The sequence below is a fragment of the Oryzias latipes genome, chromosome 23, assembly GCF_002234675.1.
Source record: "Oryzias latipes chromosome 23, ASM223467v1".
NCBI lineage: Eukaryota > Metazoa > Chordata > Actinopteri > Beloniformes > Adrianichthyidae > Oryzias > Oryzias latipes.
The window spans coordinates 1,321,289-1,340,088 of NC_019881.2; the positions used below are offsets into that span (position 1 = coordinate 1,321,289).

Genomic DNA, 18,800 nt, shown 5'->3' on the forward strand with positions numbered 1-18,800 from the left:
AGAGGAGGCACCACTCCAGGGGCCCAGAGGAACATCTGTGCCCCATTTAGTGAGGCTTCTTCTCCTTTAAATTCCCCCCCATCTATCCGTCTATCTATTTATTTATCCATCTATGCGTTTCAGGGGCCACTCCTGCTCCACGCTAGGTTAAGTGATTATTAGCGGGCCTTGCTCTGCGCCACGAGAGGCCGCAAGAGGTTAAACGCCGCGTCCACGGGAGCTGACCAGGTGTGTGCACTTCCACTCTCCTCCTGACCCTCCCCTGACGCTCTGCCCCAATTACTTCAGGCAGCGGCGCCGGCACGAGCGGACCGGCCGTGGCGGCGCCGGCGGAGTCGTGACATGCCCGAGCGCGGGTCTCCTGGGTAGCAGGTGGCCGTCGGAGGGAGACAGGAGATGAATGGCCAGAGCAGCCCGCTTGGGCCGCTCCATGAGGGACGCCGCGGCGAGTCATTTATTAGGGGCTGGTGTGCACACACACACACACACACACACACACACACGGAAAGGACCACTACCATTGGTCCCCAAGCAAATATCTGCACACACAAGTGAATATGCAGCATTCACGAGCCTCAACACTGACCTAGTATCTACCGCTCGCCATTCATCTAGTCTAAGTAGAGCAACACTCGCCACAGAGTAAATCTTTCAAACTTAGTGTGTGTGTGTGTGTGTGTGTGTGTTTGTGACGTCTACCTCGAGGCCTGCCTCCCATAAACCTCTCCTTTCTGTTTCGAGATGTTTATCGCTTTCTGACCCATTTTTTTTCTTTTGCCTTCGTCCCTTCGTTCGCGTCGCTCTTGGTGTTAATGGTGCGACACTTTCCATGTGTGTGTGTGTGTGTGTGTGTGTGTGTGTCATTGATCCAGCTGGAAGCTGTGCTTTCTGTGTGTGTGTATTATTCCAGGCCTTTCATAATGATTAAAGCCTTCATTAAAATTTCATCCCAACCTGCTGTTTTCTGCTAATGGCCTTTGTGAGCCACACAGCCAAACAATAGCTCGGCCGGCTCAGAAAAGGGATTTCTATCTCAATCATTGCTCTCCACTCCATCCCTTCCTTTCCCCTCCCTTCTTCCTTCTCTTTTTCTTTCTTTTCTCCACGCGTTCAAAGTCTGGAGGGCCTTTTTTTGGTTGTTTTCTCTGTTAGGACGCTGAGCTGAACGGTAAGACGTGCCCCTTCCCTCCATCTTTCCTTCACCCTGCCCCGGCTGAGTCATACACATCCATTATTATTATTTTTTCTCCACCATGCGGCCGGTTCACGAGGTCCAGTGAAGAGCGAGCAACCCAAAACACACCTCAATTACAGCTCGACAAACAGTCCAGGTCTTTTTTTTCCCTCCTCTCTTTTTAAATAAAAATGTGGCACAACAGGCCTCTTTATCGACTGAAATAAAAACAACCAGACGGCGAGCGCGGACCGGCCGCCGCGGACGCTTTTGAAAGCCTCCCAGAAAGGCCTGGAAAATAAGGTTAGCGCCGTTTGAAATGAAAGCCTGTTGATGCGGCGAGGAAGCATAATACACAGGAAAAAGCATAAAGGCAAATCCACCCTGCGCGGCGGCGGAGCGCTCCGCTCACCTCCCGGTCGCGGTGTCACTCGTAATTGAGGCTGCTATCTTGGGGATGATTGAGTGCAAACCGTAGTGCACGGCGGCAGCGCCGCTGGGAGAGGCGAGGAAGAGAAAAAGCGTGGAGGTGGGTGAGAAAAAAGCAGCAGTTGTTATGAGATGCATCTGCTTTCTAAAGAACGGAGGCTGTGAAAGGGAGGAACATGGGGGTCTTTGGTCCAGCTGACCTCTGGCTGTTTGGAAGGGTCTTGTTTGACTGTGGAAGACCATGAAGCGCCTTCAGAAGAAAGTCTTGATGTTTTTCTTCTTAGAAACAGTTTTCTTTACTTTGAAAGAAAGAATATTTGATGTTTAACCTCTTAAAAAATCACCAGCTTTTGAGCTTTTGAGTTTTTTGATGAAAGATTTTATCAATAAAAAAAAAATCAATGTTAAAGCAACACATTATTTACTGAAACACGCCTACAGACAATTTAGTGCAAATTTGGAATGATTTTAACAGTTGAAGTTGTTGGACCAGTGGCTCCTCGGTTTGTCATTTCAAAACTTTAACACCTTTATTGACTTTCTTTCCGATTACATTCTGATGCTTTCTATGTTATCTCTATCTCCCAACGGGTCCACATACCTGTTAGGGAGCTCCTCATGAGCATCATTACATGCTTCCCTTTGTGACTTAAGTCCTCATTCATGTGCTAAGCTAGTGCCAGTCCTGGCCGCGGGCTCAATTCCCCACAGTTAGCCTGAGGCTACTTTTAAGAATGAAAAGCCCCGGCTAATGGGGCTAAGCTAAGCGGGCCTTGGGCTAAACTCTGCTTTGGCTGCCTAAGCTGTGTGAACAGGGTTCAAAATGATCATGAAAGCATAAAATAGTAGTAGAATTAACCCCATCTAAGCATTTGTATGATATTTGACAGAGGCATTTCTGAAACCTGTATCCCGTTAGCATGATCTAAACTTTCAACCCGTTACCGTGTTTTCAACACTTTACGATTGTAAGATGAACTATACGGTGCATTAGCAAACAAAAGGTAGAGAGAAGTCCGTCAGTCAGTCAGACCTTTTCAAATGCTTTCACAGTGACTCTACAACTTATTTGTGACACGCTACACGTCAGGCAAGTTAGCGTGTCTACCATACCCGTCACTCCCAACCTTGTTTGAAACACAGACTGTTACGGCTAAAACTATTTTTGCTGTGACGACACTTAATTCCCAGCCATGTCAGTAACATGTAGGACAAACAGTTGATGCTGCAATGCGTTAGCCGCATTAGCCGCATTAGCCACTAGCGTATTTCAGATGCCTGTAACTCCCAACAATCTTTGCGATACGTAATAAATAAATCAAAACAGACTGACATGGTGATAGAGCGTCGTGGAATTCTCTAAATCTCAATGAGCACAACCAGAATGAATCCATACATGGTCCATGTGTTTCTGTCCTGCAGTGCATCATCACCCCACCAGAGGCAGTAGAGGGCCTTTTCCTGCATATTTCAAAATGGCTGTTTCCATGAAATTGAAAAAACACTTTTGGCGGGAACTATGAGCTAACTTTCAAACTTTTTGGTGAGAATAACTCATCTGTTATTCAAATGACTTCCTGCTTTATTGAAAGAATACAACATTTATTGATATTTAATTGTTTATTAAACATTAGTGGATCAAATTTGAGTCAGTGAGTAAATAAGTTTTTTTCTTCCTGAACACAATACTTTTGCATCTTAAACTTACACTGTTGTCATCAAAATCTTACTAAATCACTCATGGGATTATAATTGATACGATTTTGTAAAATTAATGAACAAATTCTTTTGCAGATTTTATCAATCCTAAAAAATATGAACTTTCTGTCAATTCTTTGCTGCAGTGGAATTTACACGTTTAAGCACAAACTTGTCCGGCTTTGCCAAGCAGGCTCTGACAAACGAGTGTGAGGAGAAGAAGGCCCCAAAAACGAAAAGTTTCCTCTTTTCTGAAAGCATACAGACGTAGCACAGAAGCAGACAGGAAGAGGAACTGACGCAGAGCTTGTGTGAAAGCGCGGCGCCGCACCACAGTCCCCCAAAGATCACACATATGACGCCACACAGCCTCCCGGCACTGACCTTCAGGCTCGTTTTTGATCAGTTCCTCCATCTTGCGCTGTTTTAGCGTGTCCACCACGTCTGCCAGGCTGCCCTTACGCCTCTCAGGGGTCCCGAGGGGTCCCATGCCGAAGCCCCCGTCACTGCAGGGGCGTCCCCCGCCAACGCCCTCCTCCTTCCCCGGTGAGGTAGCATTGTGCTGAGGATACGGACTCAGGGAGCTTCCTTTGCTGCCGTCGTGCTCCTAGAAGGTTAAATACAAAAAGCAAAAGACAATTTAGTAGCTAAAAGTTGGAAAGTAACTTAAAACGGGGGAGGAGTTGGCTCTCATTATGTTCCTCTTTCCATCCAACTTTTAACTTTTCGTTATCCTCGTCTTCTATCTCCAGATCTTTCATTCCCAGCCAGTTCTCCTTCCTTTTCCTTGCATCCTCTGGAATCTACATTTGACTGACTTGGAGGTGCTTAACAGAGCGCCGGCGTGAGAACCAACATTAAGAGACTCCGCTCCAAAGAGTTTATCACAAAGCCTTCAGCGGCTCACTTTGAGCCACGGCCAAAGCTGCGGCGCATCATCCGGCGCCCAACTTTCAGAGCCGCTTCGCCTTTGTCTCCACATTCATGACAATTAATGCTGAGGCTGCAACTGCAGCAACAAACACACACAAAAAAAGCAGAGAATCACATATGATGTGACTCTTTGGAGGGAAGAAAGCTCTGGAGCTGCATCAAATCCTTTCCGTTGAAGAAACGACGTAAACGCGTGCGGTCTGAGGCTGTTTGCAAGCTGTCATGACGACTAATTATCCTGCAGCTTCGGTCTCTCAAACAGACTCGCTTTACTGACCTTTGAGGGAACAGAAAGTCTGGCAAAAACTACACGTTTCCCCTAAAATAGGAGTAAAACTAAAATATCAATGGATGAATTGATCAATTGAAGAGTTATTGGGTTGCTGGAGCCTATCCCAGCTGCTGTTGGGCCAGTTTACCTATGAGGCATGTTTCTGGGCTGTGGGAGGAAACCAGGGGGGGCAAAGGAAACCCACACATGCACAAAGAAAACATGCAAACCCCACACAGAAAGGACCCAGCCAGGATTTGAACCCGCGAGACCATGTAGCTCCTCTGGCTTAAATAAAGATGGCTAATCCTGCAGAGGCAACAAAGCTAATTGACAGCTTCTGTAACTAACATTTAGGATCTTAAGTGTTTGCCTCCACCGTCTGACTTAACGCAGGTTTAGTTACAGGAGGAGGCGGGACGCCGTCAGCCGTCTGGAGCACACGCCTTGCATGCTCTCTCTGGAGGTCCTTTAAGGTGTGCTGGCGGATTACAACAACAAACGAGCCAGTGAGTCAGCCGGGCTGTCAGCTCAGCTCTTCGTGGGCACGAGGGTCAATGGTCCATGGGGTTAATCTTTGGCTAATCTCGCTACAGTACGGGGCCGCGCCACCTGAGACAGCGGCACACATTTGCAGGAGAGCGCGGCGGCGGCGTGTTTCGTGTGTAGGCGGGAGTCACTCACAGAGACTGAAGTGCATTCCTGCTGTACGGTTTATTCACCCACAGATCTAATCATTAACTCAAAGGCTGCTGGCTGATAGCGCTCCCGCCGCACAATGAGGTAATCAACATGCTGGTGTTTACTGCTCTCCGGGAAAATGATTGTTTACGTCCAGGTATTGAGCGGAGAAAACGGTCGGGATTTAGTTGGCGATTGGTCAAACTCCATGGGAGAGTGACGGGGGGGGGGACGTCTTCGGGACGATCAATAATTCCCCGATCCTCTCCTCGGCGTTCCTGCGCACACACTGGAGCGTGATGAGGCGGCGAGGCCCCAACCCCTGAGAAAAGAGAGACGCTTAAGCCGGGGGGGTTTGCACACTTTCATCAGATTTGGTAAAACGGGCCAACCAATCAGCCTTTAAACCCCTTTAATGCCGTGAAATATACAGGAACTATTTAATTATAATGTTGTATTTGAAGACCAAAATACAATAAATATCTGGGCTCACATGTTTCATATTTTTCACTATGAAATGCTCCAACATGTACATTATGTGAACAGGAAGATAGTTATTATTATTATTGTTGGTTTGAGCAGAGAAACACATAAATCTGAATCTTTGCTAAGGTACAACGGACACTGTCCACCCCCCTCAATTAATTAGCATCTGCGCCGTGTCAGATTGTGTGATTGTGTCAGGCGCTGTGCGATTGTCATTATTTACAGTCGTTATTTCAGACATGAGCAAGTCACGGAGCGTCCCGCCACGGTGCCGCTAACGTTTTACAGCAGCTAATTACGGAATTCAAAGTTAGAGTCCCATTATCTGTCACACACCTAGGTGTGTTGTTCTCCACTCATGGGGGAGCAGTGAGCTGCAGACACATTTGATCCCCCCCCATCCTACCCCTTAATGCTGAGTGTCAAGCAGGGCCCCATTTTTAGAGTCTTTGGTATGACTCGGCCTGGATTTGAACTCACGACCTTCCAGTCACAGGGCGGACACTCTACCACAAGGCCACTGCAATCACAATCAAGAAATTGTACGCCCCCTTTTTAGAACGGAAATTGGAATTAGAGCCGGACTTGGGACGCGCCTGCCCTGAAGCCCTAGCAGACTTCGAGTCGGACTTTAGCCACCTTTGCCTCCCTGCAGTCCGTCCTCTCCTGCCGGAATTTCTCTTTGGTGATTCCGATCACAACAGCCTGCGGTGCAGATTAAAACATTCAAAACGACAGCGAGGAGAGGAAAAGAAAAAAACTCCCCGATCAGAAATGGAGAAAGAGGGAGGAACGGTGTCATTAGAGGAAATGAGAGGGGGGGGGGCGCTGACAGAGGCAGAGCAAAGGGGGGAGGCAGGCATCTGGAAGGCAGCGGTCACACCTGTCACATCCCATTTATCCAACCCAGCGCCTACTTAAAACAGCCGCACTCCGTCTTTCCAGAAAGACGTCGCGCAAACCAAACAAGCAGAACAGGAATATGGAGGTGGGGGGGCGAGGATCTCTGCCGGGGAGGTGTCATCTGGCCGTGTCCAACAACGAAGGTCATCCCCCGATCAGAGAGAATGAGCGGGGAGCTCTGCACGGCTACGGCGAGGCCGTTTGGCGGGAACGATGCGTGAACGTTAACGGCTCGTCCTCCTGATCCACGGGGATCGAACCGGCGGATCCTCCGACGTAAATTTGTTTGTAAACTTTTTCTAGTCACACATGCATTTATGCATGACTGGAAAGGCTCCTCATGTGTGCGAGCAGGTCTTTTTTTATTGGAGCATATATGTGTGACACTGTCAGAGCGCATAGCCTGTAGGTGTGTGTGTGCGTCTGTATGCATGTATTTATACGCACTGGATGCTGCAGACTGGCAGTGTGGGCGGTTCTGCCTTTGGTTTGCAGATGTCAATTCTCTTCCAAATGACTGGAACAAAGTAAAAATTGCGCCTGACTCTCTTTATCCTTTTACTGCCTCTGCAATGGAACCGAATTAAACAACTTTTGTCTTCTTAAGCTCATCTGTGAGGGGAGGCTGGGTAAAAAAAACACCCAACTCTTGCCAAAAAAAAAGCAGGGAATAAAATTCTAAATTGCGTTTTTTTCCTGCAGCCAGCACAGATGCTGCTGCTGTTTGACTTTCCTCCTGAACCTCTCCGAGCCTGACATGTCTCGGGCTGAGAGAGGTGACCGCGTGAAAAGCCGTATTTCACGCCTGGCGCGTCGCTTTGCGTCAAGACGTAGGAAGAGCTGGAAAACAGCTGCCCGCCTAAAATTACGATTGCGGGCGCATCGACAACCGGGAGGGTGTCGCCGATCGCCACATGCGGGGGGGGTGAGACTCCGGTCTGCGTCAGGGCTGCCAATCTCCACCAGATAGGACTTCACAAAGCTCACGACCTGCTGCCAGACGCACACACAGACAGGAAATCCCTTTACATGCCATGGCTGAACACACTTTTGATTTGGGGGGGGGGGGCCCTCAGGCTTCATGGTCTTCTACCATTTGTCTGAAACAAAATCTCCTTTCTGCATCAAGAAAATAATCTATTTTTTTCTGTTTTCTTCCAAAGATTTCCCGTTTTTCAAGCAAGTTTTTTTTGTGCTGAAATGAACCCCTCCCTCACTGCTGACAGGCAGCGCGCTGCTGATTCATTCACTGGCATGAGAAATTAAGTGTGACCGCCGCGCCGCTCTCAAGACTGCCCGGCCACTGTGTTAAATCTGTCACATATTTCACATGGACCCACACTCCCCGCCGCACCATTGGGAGGACGAGGAAACCAGAGAGACGGCTAAGACGAACGAGTCCACGCCCGGTGAAATATCTTTGCACGTTTCTGTCGTGCAAGCGGCCAACCCCGCCTGCTAATGAAATAATTGGTGTTTGTCCATTAGCACGTTTAGGAGAGAAGATGCTCGCCCGCGCCTGATGTGAAAACAGTTTTCGCAGTGATCTGCAAACACAAACATTCAGAGATCCGAATCCCAAACACACATCTGCAGTCGCACCCTCCTGCTGAAAAATCCACATTATAGGTGGTGGATTTGAAAAAAATCTATTTACCTACACACACATTTTAGCCCGACACCTTTTAAAAAACCCAAATTTGTCGTCAAACTTTTAAAAAACGGATGGTTGGGCGGCCGGGGGGGGGGCATTGAAGAGGTCAGCGTGCAGCTAACGCTTTTCTGCTAATTCACAATGACAAGATAAAGTTGTAATCCCACCCCTCCTCTCCAAACTCCCCCTTTGCTGTTCCCCGCTGCCTCACTTTAACATCATCCGGTCTCTGATGAGCCACTTATGTGGCCCCTCCATCCAGTTCTGACAGCTCTGCACAGAACACGCCCCTATCCCAATCGCCTCGGGGTCTAACCCCCCCCCCCCCAACAGCTTTCGGTAACTCTTTCTTCATGTCTTTTTTATTTTTCTAACCCGTTCAGTCCAACAGCTGAGCAGATCAGATCAGGCCTCTAGTGTTGGACAGATTCCTGTCACTATAGGGGTTCATGGATCTACACACACACGACGTGTATATTTGAATAAACCCCTTCTGTATTTGAGGCTAAGCTTGATTTATGATAATTATGTTTATTTGCATTCCTTGTTGGACGGAAAAAAAGAAGAGAGAGGGAGTGGGATGTTAGAGAGGGGGGTAAGGGGTTAAGAAGGGGGAGATAGAGTGGGTGGGGGAGTCATAGCATAAGAGTGTCATAAGTGAACTACATGACTTAGCTGTCACATACACACATCAACACAACAACAAATAGTCTGCACACAACAATGTAGAGGTTTGAAGTGTATTCTTACATAGAAGACTGACCTCACAGGGCGCACCACTGACGTGAGGTTAAGCACACAGACAGGGGTGTAAAAACAATGCAATGCCCATATTTGGGCATGGGTATAGTTTGAATGAATTCTCAGAATGTACCTTCATCACACTGGATGCTCCAGCACAGGCAGGAGTCCCGTCACCCCACCCACACCCCAGAGCCAGGGGTAGACAAAAATATAGCAGCCCGGCCAATCCAGGCACCCAAGAGCCCCCCTGTCACCCTTACCAGACCCCCACCACAGAGACGGAGCCAGAGGACTACACCTTCATTTCTTTTGTTTTCATCACCTGACAAGTCAGCTGTGAAGGAATTGCTGTTGTTAACCCTCATCCCACAAAAACAATGCATAATAACAGACGTGTTTACAGCTAGCTAGGAGTCAGTAAAGTCCATCTGTAAAACACACACGCCCTGGCGCACACTTAATAACCCCAATCAACGATTGCACCATCCACCCACTCTCTACGAACAACCTCTTCTCTGCTGTCCAGCAAAGGACGACAACGCTGTGGTGTGTTACGTGGCAGAAGAACTTTTCCGTTTGCAATCTCCTGAAACGAACACTGATAAGGCCAATTGTGTATCCCCCCTCAAATCTAAATGTACCACCAGTAATCTAATCACTGCCCTCAAAAGTAACAGATAACCCGGAGCGTCCGAGTGACAACAAGTCTGCACGTCTGCATGGCTTTACAGTCAGCACCTGCTGCACTGGTGGAGTTCACCCTGGGCGGAGCCTGCAGCCTAATCAGAGGGCTAATTGCAGGATTAGCTTGTCATTACAGACAATAAACACAATTTCATTGTTTTACTGCTTACAAGCGTTTATTGTCGGTTTGGGGTAAAGGTCAACGATCGTTGTCAGCCAGCAATCGTCCCATTTCAAGGTGAGGTTAAGGCTGTTTTCCTGATCCAAGAAAAACAGCAAATTCCTCTGCAGATGTGCTGCGTTTCATGGCGTTTATTGAACAATAACATCTAAATTCCATAGTATGAGTGAGCTGAAAGTCAAACAAGAAGAGTAAAAAGTGTCACTAGCTGTTACGTCGCTAGTGTGTCATTTAGCACGTATTTACACCCAACTCTAAAGTGATTGACCAGTCCTCCAGCTACAACAAACCAGGTTTTATTTACTCAGCACCAACATTTGGCAACTCAAATTCTACAATCCCACAACTGAATTTAAGGCAACAGCTGGTACCAAAACGCAAGAACACCTAGAAATGTAGTTTTGGACTTTAGCCCTGATGACCTCCCATCATCCAACTCTTCTGTTGATTTCTTTGTCCTTTATAGAGAACCAGACTGCAACAATGTCAATCACTCAACTTGGTTTCCTCGTTGCTAAGAAGTGCTTTTATCGTCAGAGACGCTCTACCAAAGCAAACAGGTGTTTTAGATCCAGGCTGGATGGCGAATGCACCGTTTTGGATTCTTAGTCAAATGAAAATGTCTGAAACATCTTTAGGTTTCATCCCCAGAACTTCTCAATACACTTGAAAACATGGCAAACTCTAAGCGTAAACAAAGTGTGTTTCTAGCTTAAACATCCATAATTCAATGCCAGTTCTCCACTTCTATGATGATGACACCACAAGACCACAAGGTCATAGTCTGACCATTTTTATGGTGTAGAGGCAACGAGCCAATGAAGCCACAAAACGGGCAGACTGGTGTTTCTGCAGTCTGAGTTTGCCCTACACTAATATTTTAGGATGGGAAAACTCAATGGAAATTTTCCAACAGACTTCCCGGTCTAACCCCTGTTCCAAAACGTCCATTATCCGATGTTGTCCTATCAACCGTTCCAAACTCAATGTCTTACCGTGTTGGCAGGGCTTTCCAGATTTCGGTTAGAGGGCGAGCGAGGGGACACCTTGCCACAGTAGGAGGCCAGAGGGAGGTGGATGACACCGCCCAGTCCCTCGTTTTCCTCATCCTCCACTCGCTGTCTGCTGGTTGCCATGGTTACCTCTCCATCTGTCCCCCCATATGGAGAGGCTGGTCGCTTGGAAGACATCCTGGAAAAGGAGTAGGAGATAGAAGGCAAGAGAGAGGAAGGAAAAAACACACAGGGAGAAAAATGAGCAATATTTAAAAGATGATATGGTAAGTTGACATCTGGACGGCTGAGGCTGTGGCAGCAAGAGGAGGGCCAGATATGTGGGGATGGAACCGGTTTCCCAAAAGGAGTTCACCAGTGGCCTTTCCCTGGTACCAGACTGGTATATGGGTACTATTTCTGTGTGTTGTGTTGTACTGTTGGCTCACAGCATGGCGGAAACCTGTCTGCAGTCTTCTGCGAAGGTTTGCATTGCCATCCCAGACTGGTATGGACTTGATCCAGATGGTACAAGTCTCATAATCCAACATCAGACATGTTGGGTCAAATTTTGATCCCACGGTTGGTTTTAGGACTCTTGATCATGAACACTTGTCTTATTTGTGATCGGTAACACAGCAACGTTTTCTAAAGCAACCTTCTCACCGCCTGACGCGGTTCAAGTGACCACACGATGAACCGCGAACATAAATGCATGTAAATGTGCATGTCGGGATTCCGCGTTCAAAACTACGACCGTTTTCAGGGTCTGCGTACAAAACGCATGGCCACTGAACGCACGTTGACAGTTAAACCAGGACGAACTTTGACCAACCAGTGGTGACGTATCGATGACGTCCCCTTTATTCCACAGAGTTGCCAACTGTTTGAAAATTGAACATGAAGGAGAATTTTATAAATGTGGTTTGTGTCCGGCCAGAAGTCTTTGACACCAAGTCTTTCATATATTGGAATGGAGAGGTGAAAGAAAAAGCCTGGAGCAAGATTCACGAGATTTGCACCAAACCTACTCCAACTGTAGGTGGCAGACATGGGAAAAACAAAAAGCTAGTCCAGTGTGAACACCATGGGAACCTGCATTTAGTGCGTTCTTGAACATGCGTCACATGACTGATGTGACCGTAGCGAACCACTTATGTGGCTCAAAAGGAGAAGAGTGTAACTTTAAGGGAACCCCTTCAATCAATCCCCTTTGGTCACTTTTTGATCATCAACCTTCAAGCAGAGTTTCAAACCCACTTTCTGACCCTAAGCAATGTTTACCATGGGGCCCATGACGCCGTCACGTTTCCCGCCAGAGGACGGGGCCATTACTGTAAAAAGAGCCTGGATGCCCGAGCTTTATGTGAGAAATGACCACGTTTTGACTATGGGCTTTCAGAGAGAAACACCAATTGGAAAAAAAGAGAAGAAAGGAAAAAAAACAGGACTGTACAGAGCAAATAATATGCATTTATGAAAAGCTCAGGACAATAGAGGAACTGGAGGAAAATGGCTAGCAACATGACAGCTCTGCTGTTTGCATTTGTTGCTGTTGCTTTGTTCCCATGAATAAAAAAAGGGAAAGAAAGGATATAAAGCCACATCTATTAGGTGAACTCTGTCTGGCACAAGGTAAATTTGCCTCCCCGTACTTCAGCTGAATGGCGATGCGGCGACTACGCTGCAATAATAGAATTTAATGTCGTTCCCGGCGTCGCCTGAGTGCTTTCAGATGCACTTGTCAGCCTTGAAGCCACCGTGACTATGACCCTGGGTAATAGGCTGCTCGCGCGGGTGGGGTGGGGTGGGGGAGCCAAACTTCAGGGGGACGTTCATTCACGGCGGGAAACACCCCCACCCAAACCAATCAAACCGACATTAACAGGCCTGTCTGTAAAGCTCATCTTTGTACCCGATCCATACTGCGCCGGTATTTAATTGGCTCCACTCCCCCCCCTCCCCCCCCTTCACCAGCTTCCCTCCGGTAAACTGATTACACTTTTGACTCTATTGGATTTCCACCGGACTGTACATCTGGCATTGTTCCTGGGAGCGCGCTCGCCGCTACTTCACTCTGTATTTACCGTCTAACGGCAGAGAGAAACAAAGATTATAGAAAGCAGCAGAAGTTCAGACCTGGAAGCTGCAGCTTTCTCTCCCTGAGACGTCCTTACAGACCAAATTGAATAAGCTACTGTATAAAAAAGAAAAAAAAACACCTTACCTAGGTAATTTGATTACCTCTAATTGCTTCTGGAAGATTTTTTTTTTACCTGCAATATTCATGGATTTTATAGATAATCTAATAATTTAAACCAATTTAGTAAATTACATTACTCTTAATTTGGACGTTGCCAACAAAAATGAAGTTTTTAGGAACTTGAAGAAGCAAAGATCTCTTTTCAAAGGGGAGTTTTCATCAGACAGATATATATCCTGACATGAATGGAAGCAAAGTGGAAGCTTCTAGAAGCTTTTGAGATGTTTTTTTCCTTCCAAATGAGCCTAAGAAGTAATATCGATGGCATTAGTGGTGGAGAACCTGCGTAGGTGTCACTTCATGCAGCGTTTGATGCAAGCAGCGGGCCCAGCTGTCCCAGCCGAACGGCCTTTAGCGCCACGCGACCCACACAGCGAACACTGCCGCTCTGGCTGCATCACTCCCCGTTTCCTTTACCTCCTTTCACACTGAGGCCTTTTGTTCCAGACACACAAGCACTTGTGTCCACTCTGTCCTCGCCGGGCTCAGAATCCGTAGAACCAGCATTTGGGTTCCATCAATTAGCCGCAGCATCCGACGCCGCAGCATCCGGCGGGATTCCAGAGAAGGTTTGAGCGCTTTAACGCAGCCAGGACAGAGAAGACCTCTGGCAGGTTCCCCCTCCCCCATTCTAGTCCTTTGAAGTGGAATTACAACACAATCGGGCGCCGCGGGTGTGCAGGTTACTTCATTGGAGGTTTTTGGCAGGGCTGTCACTCTGGCAAACAGGAGGAGGAGGAAGAAGTCTCAAAGCGAAGCAGGGATTTAGGGGAATTTTTTTTTTTTTTTTAAGAGTCACCTTATTAAGCCGATAAATTGGCGTGGCCGTCCAGGTCGTAATTAATGAACATGAACGGGGAAAAAAACGTAAAAGAAAAGAAATGAGCGCCCGGCTTTCCTGCTCCAGAAACACACACATGCGTGCGCGCGCACGGCGGGAGTGCTAAGCTGAGATTAGAGCGCCACTTCCCCTTGGCTTTTTGATGATTAGTGGCCCCTCGGCTAAGTCCCTCTCATATCACATATGTCCACCGCCGCTAAGTCACTAATCGGACAGCGATGGACGTCCATTAACGGGTCGCCTAATCGCCATCAGCGGTGGTTAACCGTCTACTGGCTGTCAGCTCCACACACTTTTTACATGAATCTAAGCAATATGAGGATTTATTGGAGTCGGACAAAAGGGACAGAAATGCAGCATTTTGTTTGGGGTTCGAACGTGTGACTGCTAGCTTGGCGCTAAACTCCCACGGAGAAATGTTCTGATCGGCATCTTTGGGCTTTTGGAGAGTCATCGCAGCTAAAACCAGCTAAAGCTAAATTTGTGGTCCGTGTTCCGTGTTGCACACCTGGCCTTCAGGTGTGGGACCCTCTGAACGCAAACGGGGGGCCATCATGAAAAAGGGTTTTCCAGCGGCAACGAAGGGCCATTTCCAAACAGTCTGTCTGTTTAGATAAGAGACTTTTTTTCTTTTTTTACCTCTGAGGCGCAACATTTACATCCGTTTGACACCTGAGGAGGGAATTTAACCAAATGTTTCCTCCCATAATGCACTTCTTTATCACTTTATTTCCACCTTTTATCCCTTTACAAGCTCAAAGTGAATATTTCTGCAGACTTATTCTAACATCCTCGTCGTCTCCCTGTTTCTCCTCCTCCATCACCTGTTTGTGAGAATTTTTCCCATCATTCTCTCTTTTTTAAGTCCATTTTGCCTAATTACTATTTAAAAGGGCAGAAAATGTAGCAAAACAGGGATGTAGATTAGGAATAAATGAGAAGACTATTTTCAGCCCAAATTCTTTTTCTTTTTCTTTTTTGCAAACTGACTTCTTTTCTTCCTTCATTTTCTGAGTTGGAAAAAAAATAGGCGGGAGAAAAAACCCCCGAAGCTCGTGCCCGTATGAGCTCACGCACTCAACGACCAACACAAAGCGTCCTCTGTGAGGAGCAGTAAATCGCCGGCCGGCGGCCCGAACCGTGTTTCCTGTCCAGCTCCACCACAAAAGGGAAAAACACACAACCTAATGCTGTTAATCACACACACACACACACATGCCGGAGGAGAAAAGTCATGTGTGTGTGTGTGTGTGTGTGTGGAAAGCACAGAGCGTGGCTCATGTGGCCTTCAGGCCGACCGTCCTCTCCTCCTCTGCCGCTCCGTCCATCCACCTCAGAGTCACCAGCGAGGCTTCGGCTCCTCATATTTTCCCCTGTCATGCTTTCAGATTGACCCCCCCCCCCTTTTATTTCTGTCCTGATGCTGAGTCACCAGCTCAGCGTGGAAAAAGACGGAAAGAAAGTTTGTCTGGCAGCTCGTGGGAAAAAGCTGCGTCGCCTCGGAAAGAAAAAAAACAGACAGACAGAGGGGAAAAGTGCATCCGGTGGACGGCGGCCCCACTCCCCTGGTGTTTTTGTCACGGGGGGTACTGTACGGTGTTTACTGTGGGGGGGGGGGTCAGTTGTTGTGCCTTCGGTTTTGTCTGCCCCTCTGAAGCCGAAGCACATCTTTACCCCGGCTGGGAGGTTGCCCCCCCTCCCCCCTCCCATTTTACTACCTGAAAACACAGTGGCTTCATTGTAGCACAGAGGTGGGGATGGGGGGGGGGTCCAAACTCCTGACACTGTCTGGTATTGTTGGCTGGAAGGATGTGTGTGTTTTCGCAACGAGAAAACGCGTAAAAGAAAAAAAATGGGGACGTTTGAGGCGTTTCCCACTCAGGAATGCCTCCAGATTGACCTTTGACCCCCCGCCCCGTGACCCCCAAGTCATATGACCTCAGTGTAGTTGGCCCAGCAGTCACTTCTGACACTCCGAAGCGCTCACTCTCACTTTCTTTTCATCTTGATTCACAAACAAGAACCACAACAAGAAGAGCCTAACAACCCCCCCCCTTGCTACTTTTTGGCCATCGGGGGGGGGGGGTCCACTGATCAAACCGGGTGGGAGGTCGGGGTGAGGGGAGGGAGGAAGTGAAGGGGGAACACTTTAGCATTCTCCTCTGGTATTTTCTCCGTCTTTCTTTCGGCGGATGGAGACACGGTTATCAAGACTCTCTAGGGACGCACAATATGGCTCAGACAATGGCCCCCCCAGTCCAAGGTGGTTGGCGGCGAATATGGGGGGTGGGGGTGGGGGGGTGACAAGAGAAAAAGACAAGGAGTGGGAGGCCTGCGGAGGGCCACAGGGGCAGAGCGGCGCATTAGTTTGCCAAGCACGGACACTCTACTCAATTACTGCTGCAGACACACACTTTCTGTGTGCGATCGCACACACTGTTCGCACACAGAAAGTGTGTGTTGCTGCATTCACACACAAACCACTTTAACCTCCACCTCTTCTAAACGCAGAACAGTGATGGGAGGCAGCACTGCTCACTTACATCAAGCTGTGATTGTCAACATCTCCCCTCTAAGCTATGAAAGTTTGCGACTTTTCACCCCAAAAAAGTTTCCAATCGGCTCAAACGGCTCCTGATCGATACGTTTAGAAGCTTCCCAAGCCGCTAATCAGCTCCCCGGTCGTCAGCGCTTCCAGAGTGCACGCGGCGATGCGATCTGACACCTCCACACACCTAAGGAGGGGGACAAATGGAGGGGTGTGAAAATCTGCCGCTACCTTAACACCCCTATGACAGAGACCTCTTCCTCTCCTCCTCCTCCTCCCCCTCCCCCCTGCCTCCCCCTTTGGCCCTTTCACTCTGCTCCTTCTTCTCCAGGAATGTGTCAGTTTGGCCACATCTCCTTCATCTCTCCATCTGATGGCTTCTTTCTTTCCTTTTTTTTTATTGGCCCGTCTCCGTTTCTCGGCGGATATTTCGGTGCCGTTTGTGCAAACAGAGGCAGTCTGTTGCTGCTATTTTTAAAACTTGGTAAAAATGCAACGAAATATGGAAAAATAAAAGCAGGAATTGAAGTGAAGTATTCCTTCAACCTTTTTAATTTTAAAGTTAGTAAAACTTGATAAAAATCCTATTTAAAATAATAAATAAAGTATTTATTTTGGATTTTTCAGCAAAAATGATTTTTAAATAAATAAGAAGCAATTTTTTGTTTATTTTTAAATTTTGACAAAATAAGCATTGATATGTTTTACGTTGGTAAAGATATCAGCAACTAATTCCAGGAGGAAACTAAAAAGTTTTTCTCAGATTTTGTTTTTTTTAGGAGGAAACAGACGCGTCTCTGGGGCCGCAGCGCAGCTTTTACGCACGGACGCTCCAAACGCACGGCCGATCGGAGGATACCCCCCCATCCTCCTCCTTATTTATTTGTTTTTTTACTGTCATCCACACATGAGCCCACCGTCACGCACGGCGGCCGGAGGCGCGGTGATGGAGTGCATTACTGGAAAGCGAGAGTTTAAAGCGCTCTCCTCTTAAATCATTGTAATCCCCACATTTATCTCCATACATTCAGCTTTTTCTGCGTAATCCTTCACTTTTTTTTTCTTTTTACCTTCTGTTAGCTGCCCCCCCCCCCCCGTCACGTCTGTTGGATTGAAAGGTTTATAAAAGACACTTCTAAGAGAGACCCTGAAATCCCCCCTCAATCCAGCCCCAGACCTGAGTTTATTTCGGGAGAAAAAGATTTTAAAAAATGAAGGGAGCCACTTTCATGTTTAAGGAGAAGCGTTTCCGCCAGAATCTGCATCCAAGACGCATTACATTGTTGACAGCGCGGGGTTAGAAGGTTCACACCCCCGGAATGAAGCGCAAACAAGAGGAGCGCAGCTAGATTAGAGCAAAACAACAGGGATACTGGGATTATCGGGGGAGCCTGGATTAAATCATTTGGATTGAAATAAATAAATAAAACATAAACTAGAAACTTTTTTCAAAACAAAAAAAAGTTTTGTTGAGAAGAGTTGGCAGGAAGTTGAGCTGAAAGAAGATCATGAACGTTTTTCTCCAAAGGAGCGCAACTTTTTCCTGACGCGCACATGTAGTCAATCATCAACTGCGCGCGCTCCCCCCTCCCACTCCACCCCCACCCCCCAGCTTTACTTCTCCACCCGCGCTGACTGTCACCTCTCTGTCACGCACTGAAAAAAGTGGCTCCTCGTGCGTCCCCAGCATCCGCGTGCGGCGGCGGCGGCGGCGCGCGTCACGTACCTGTTACACTCCTGAGGTAGCTCAGGCTCAGTGAGCATGCTGGAGCGCTCCGTCTCTCTCGACAGCAACAACATAAAACAGTCCCAGAGTTCAGTTCGCGCGCGGACAGCCGAAGCGGCGCTCAGTCTCCCCACCGGAACGCGGACGGGACAGAAGCGATCCTTCAGCGCTCGCGCTCCTCTGCTTCTCTCGCGCCCTCCCTCTCTGCTCTCTGCGTGTGCGCTCCGCTCACGCACTTCCAAAGCCCTCCCTTTCTGACTTTCTCTCCCTCTGCCTCCGTCCCTCCTCCTCCTCCTCCTCTTCTTCCGCCCTCCCTCCTCCGGGAAGCGGCGGCTGCTCTGATGGGCTCTTAAAGGGCCAGCAGCACGCGCGCGCGGGCTCCGTGAGCGAGGGAGGCACGTAGGGAACGGGAGAGAGAGGGGACTTCTGAGGAGGGGGGGCCTCTCAACCATCAGTCTGAACGCAAAACAGAGCTGCCCCCCTTTCCCCAGGTCCACCGAGAGTAAGTCAGAGGAGGATTACTACTCAATACTACTCACGTAAAAGTGAAAGTAACCAATTCATAACTCAGGCAAACAGGGGCGGAGCTAGA

The 18,800-nt window shown here is 48.1% G+C and overlaps 1 protein-coding gene across 10 annotated transcripts in view; it reads right to left on the reverse strand.

Moving 5' to 3' along the window:
* The window catches only part of sox5 (SRY-box 5), a 99,823-nt gene extending 81,365 nt beyond the window's left edge, over positions 1-18,458 (reverse strand). For 3 of the 10 annotated variants that reach the window (XM_023952083.1, XM_023952082.1, XM_023952080.1), the window contains exons 1-3: positions 18,209-18,454; positions 10,834-11,029; positions 3,686-3,908 (exon numbers count right to left, since the gene is read on the reverse strand). In XM_023952083.1, coding sequence (XP_023807851.1) covers positions 3,686-3,908; positions 10,834-11,029; positions 18,209-18,282 — 493 coding nt within the window. In that variant the 5' untranslated portion in view covers positions 18,283-18,454. 10 annotated transcript variants of the gene reach the window in all.
* Positions 18,459-18,800: the final 342 nt, after the last annotated feature.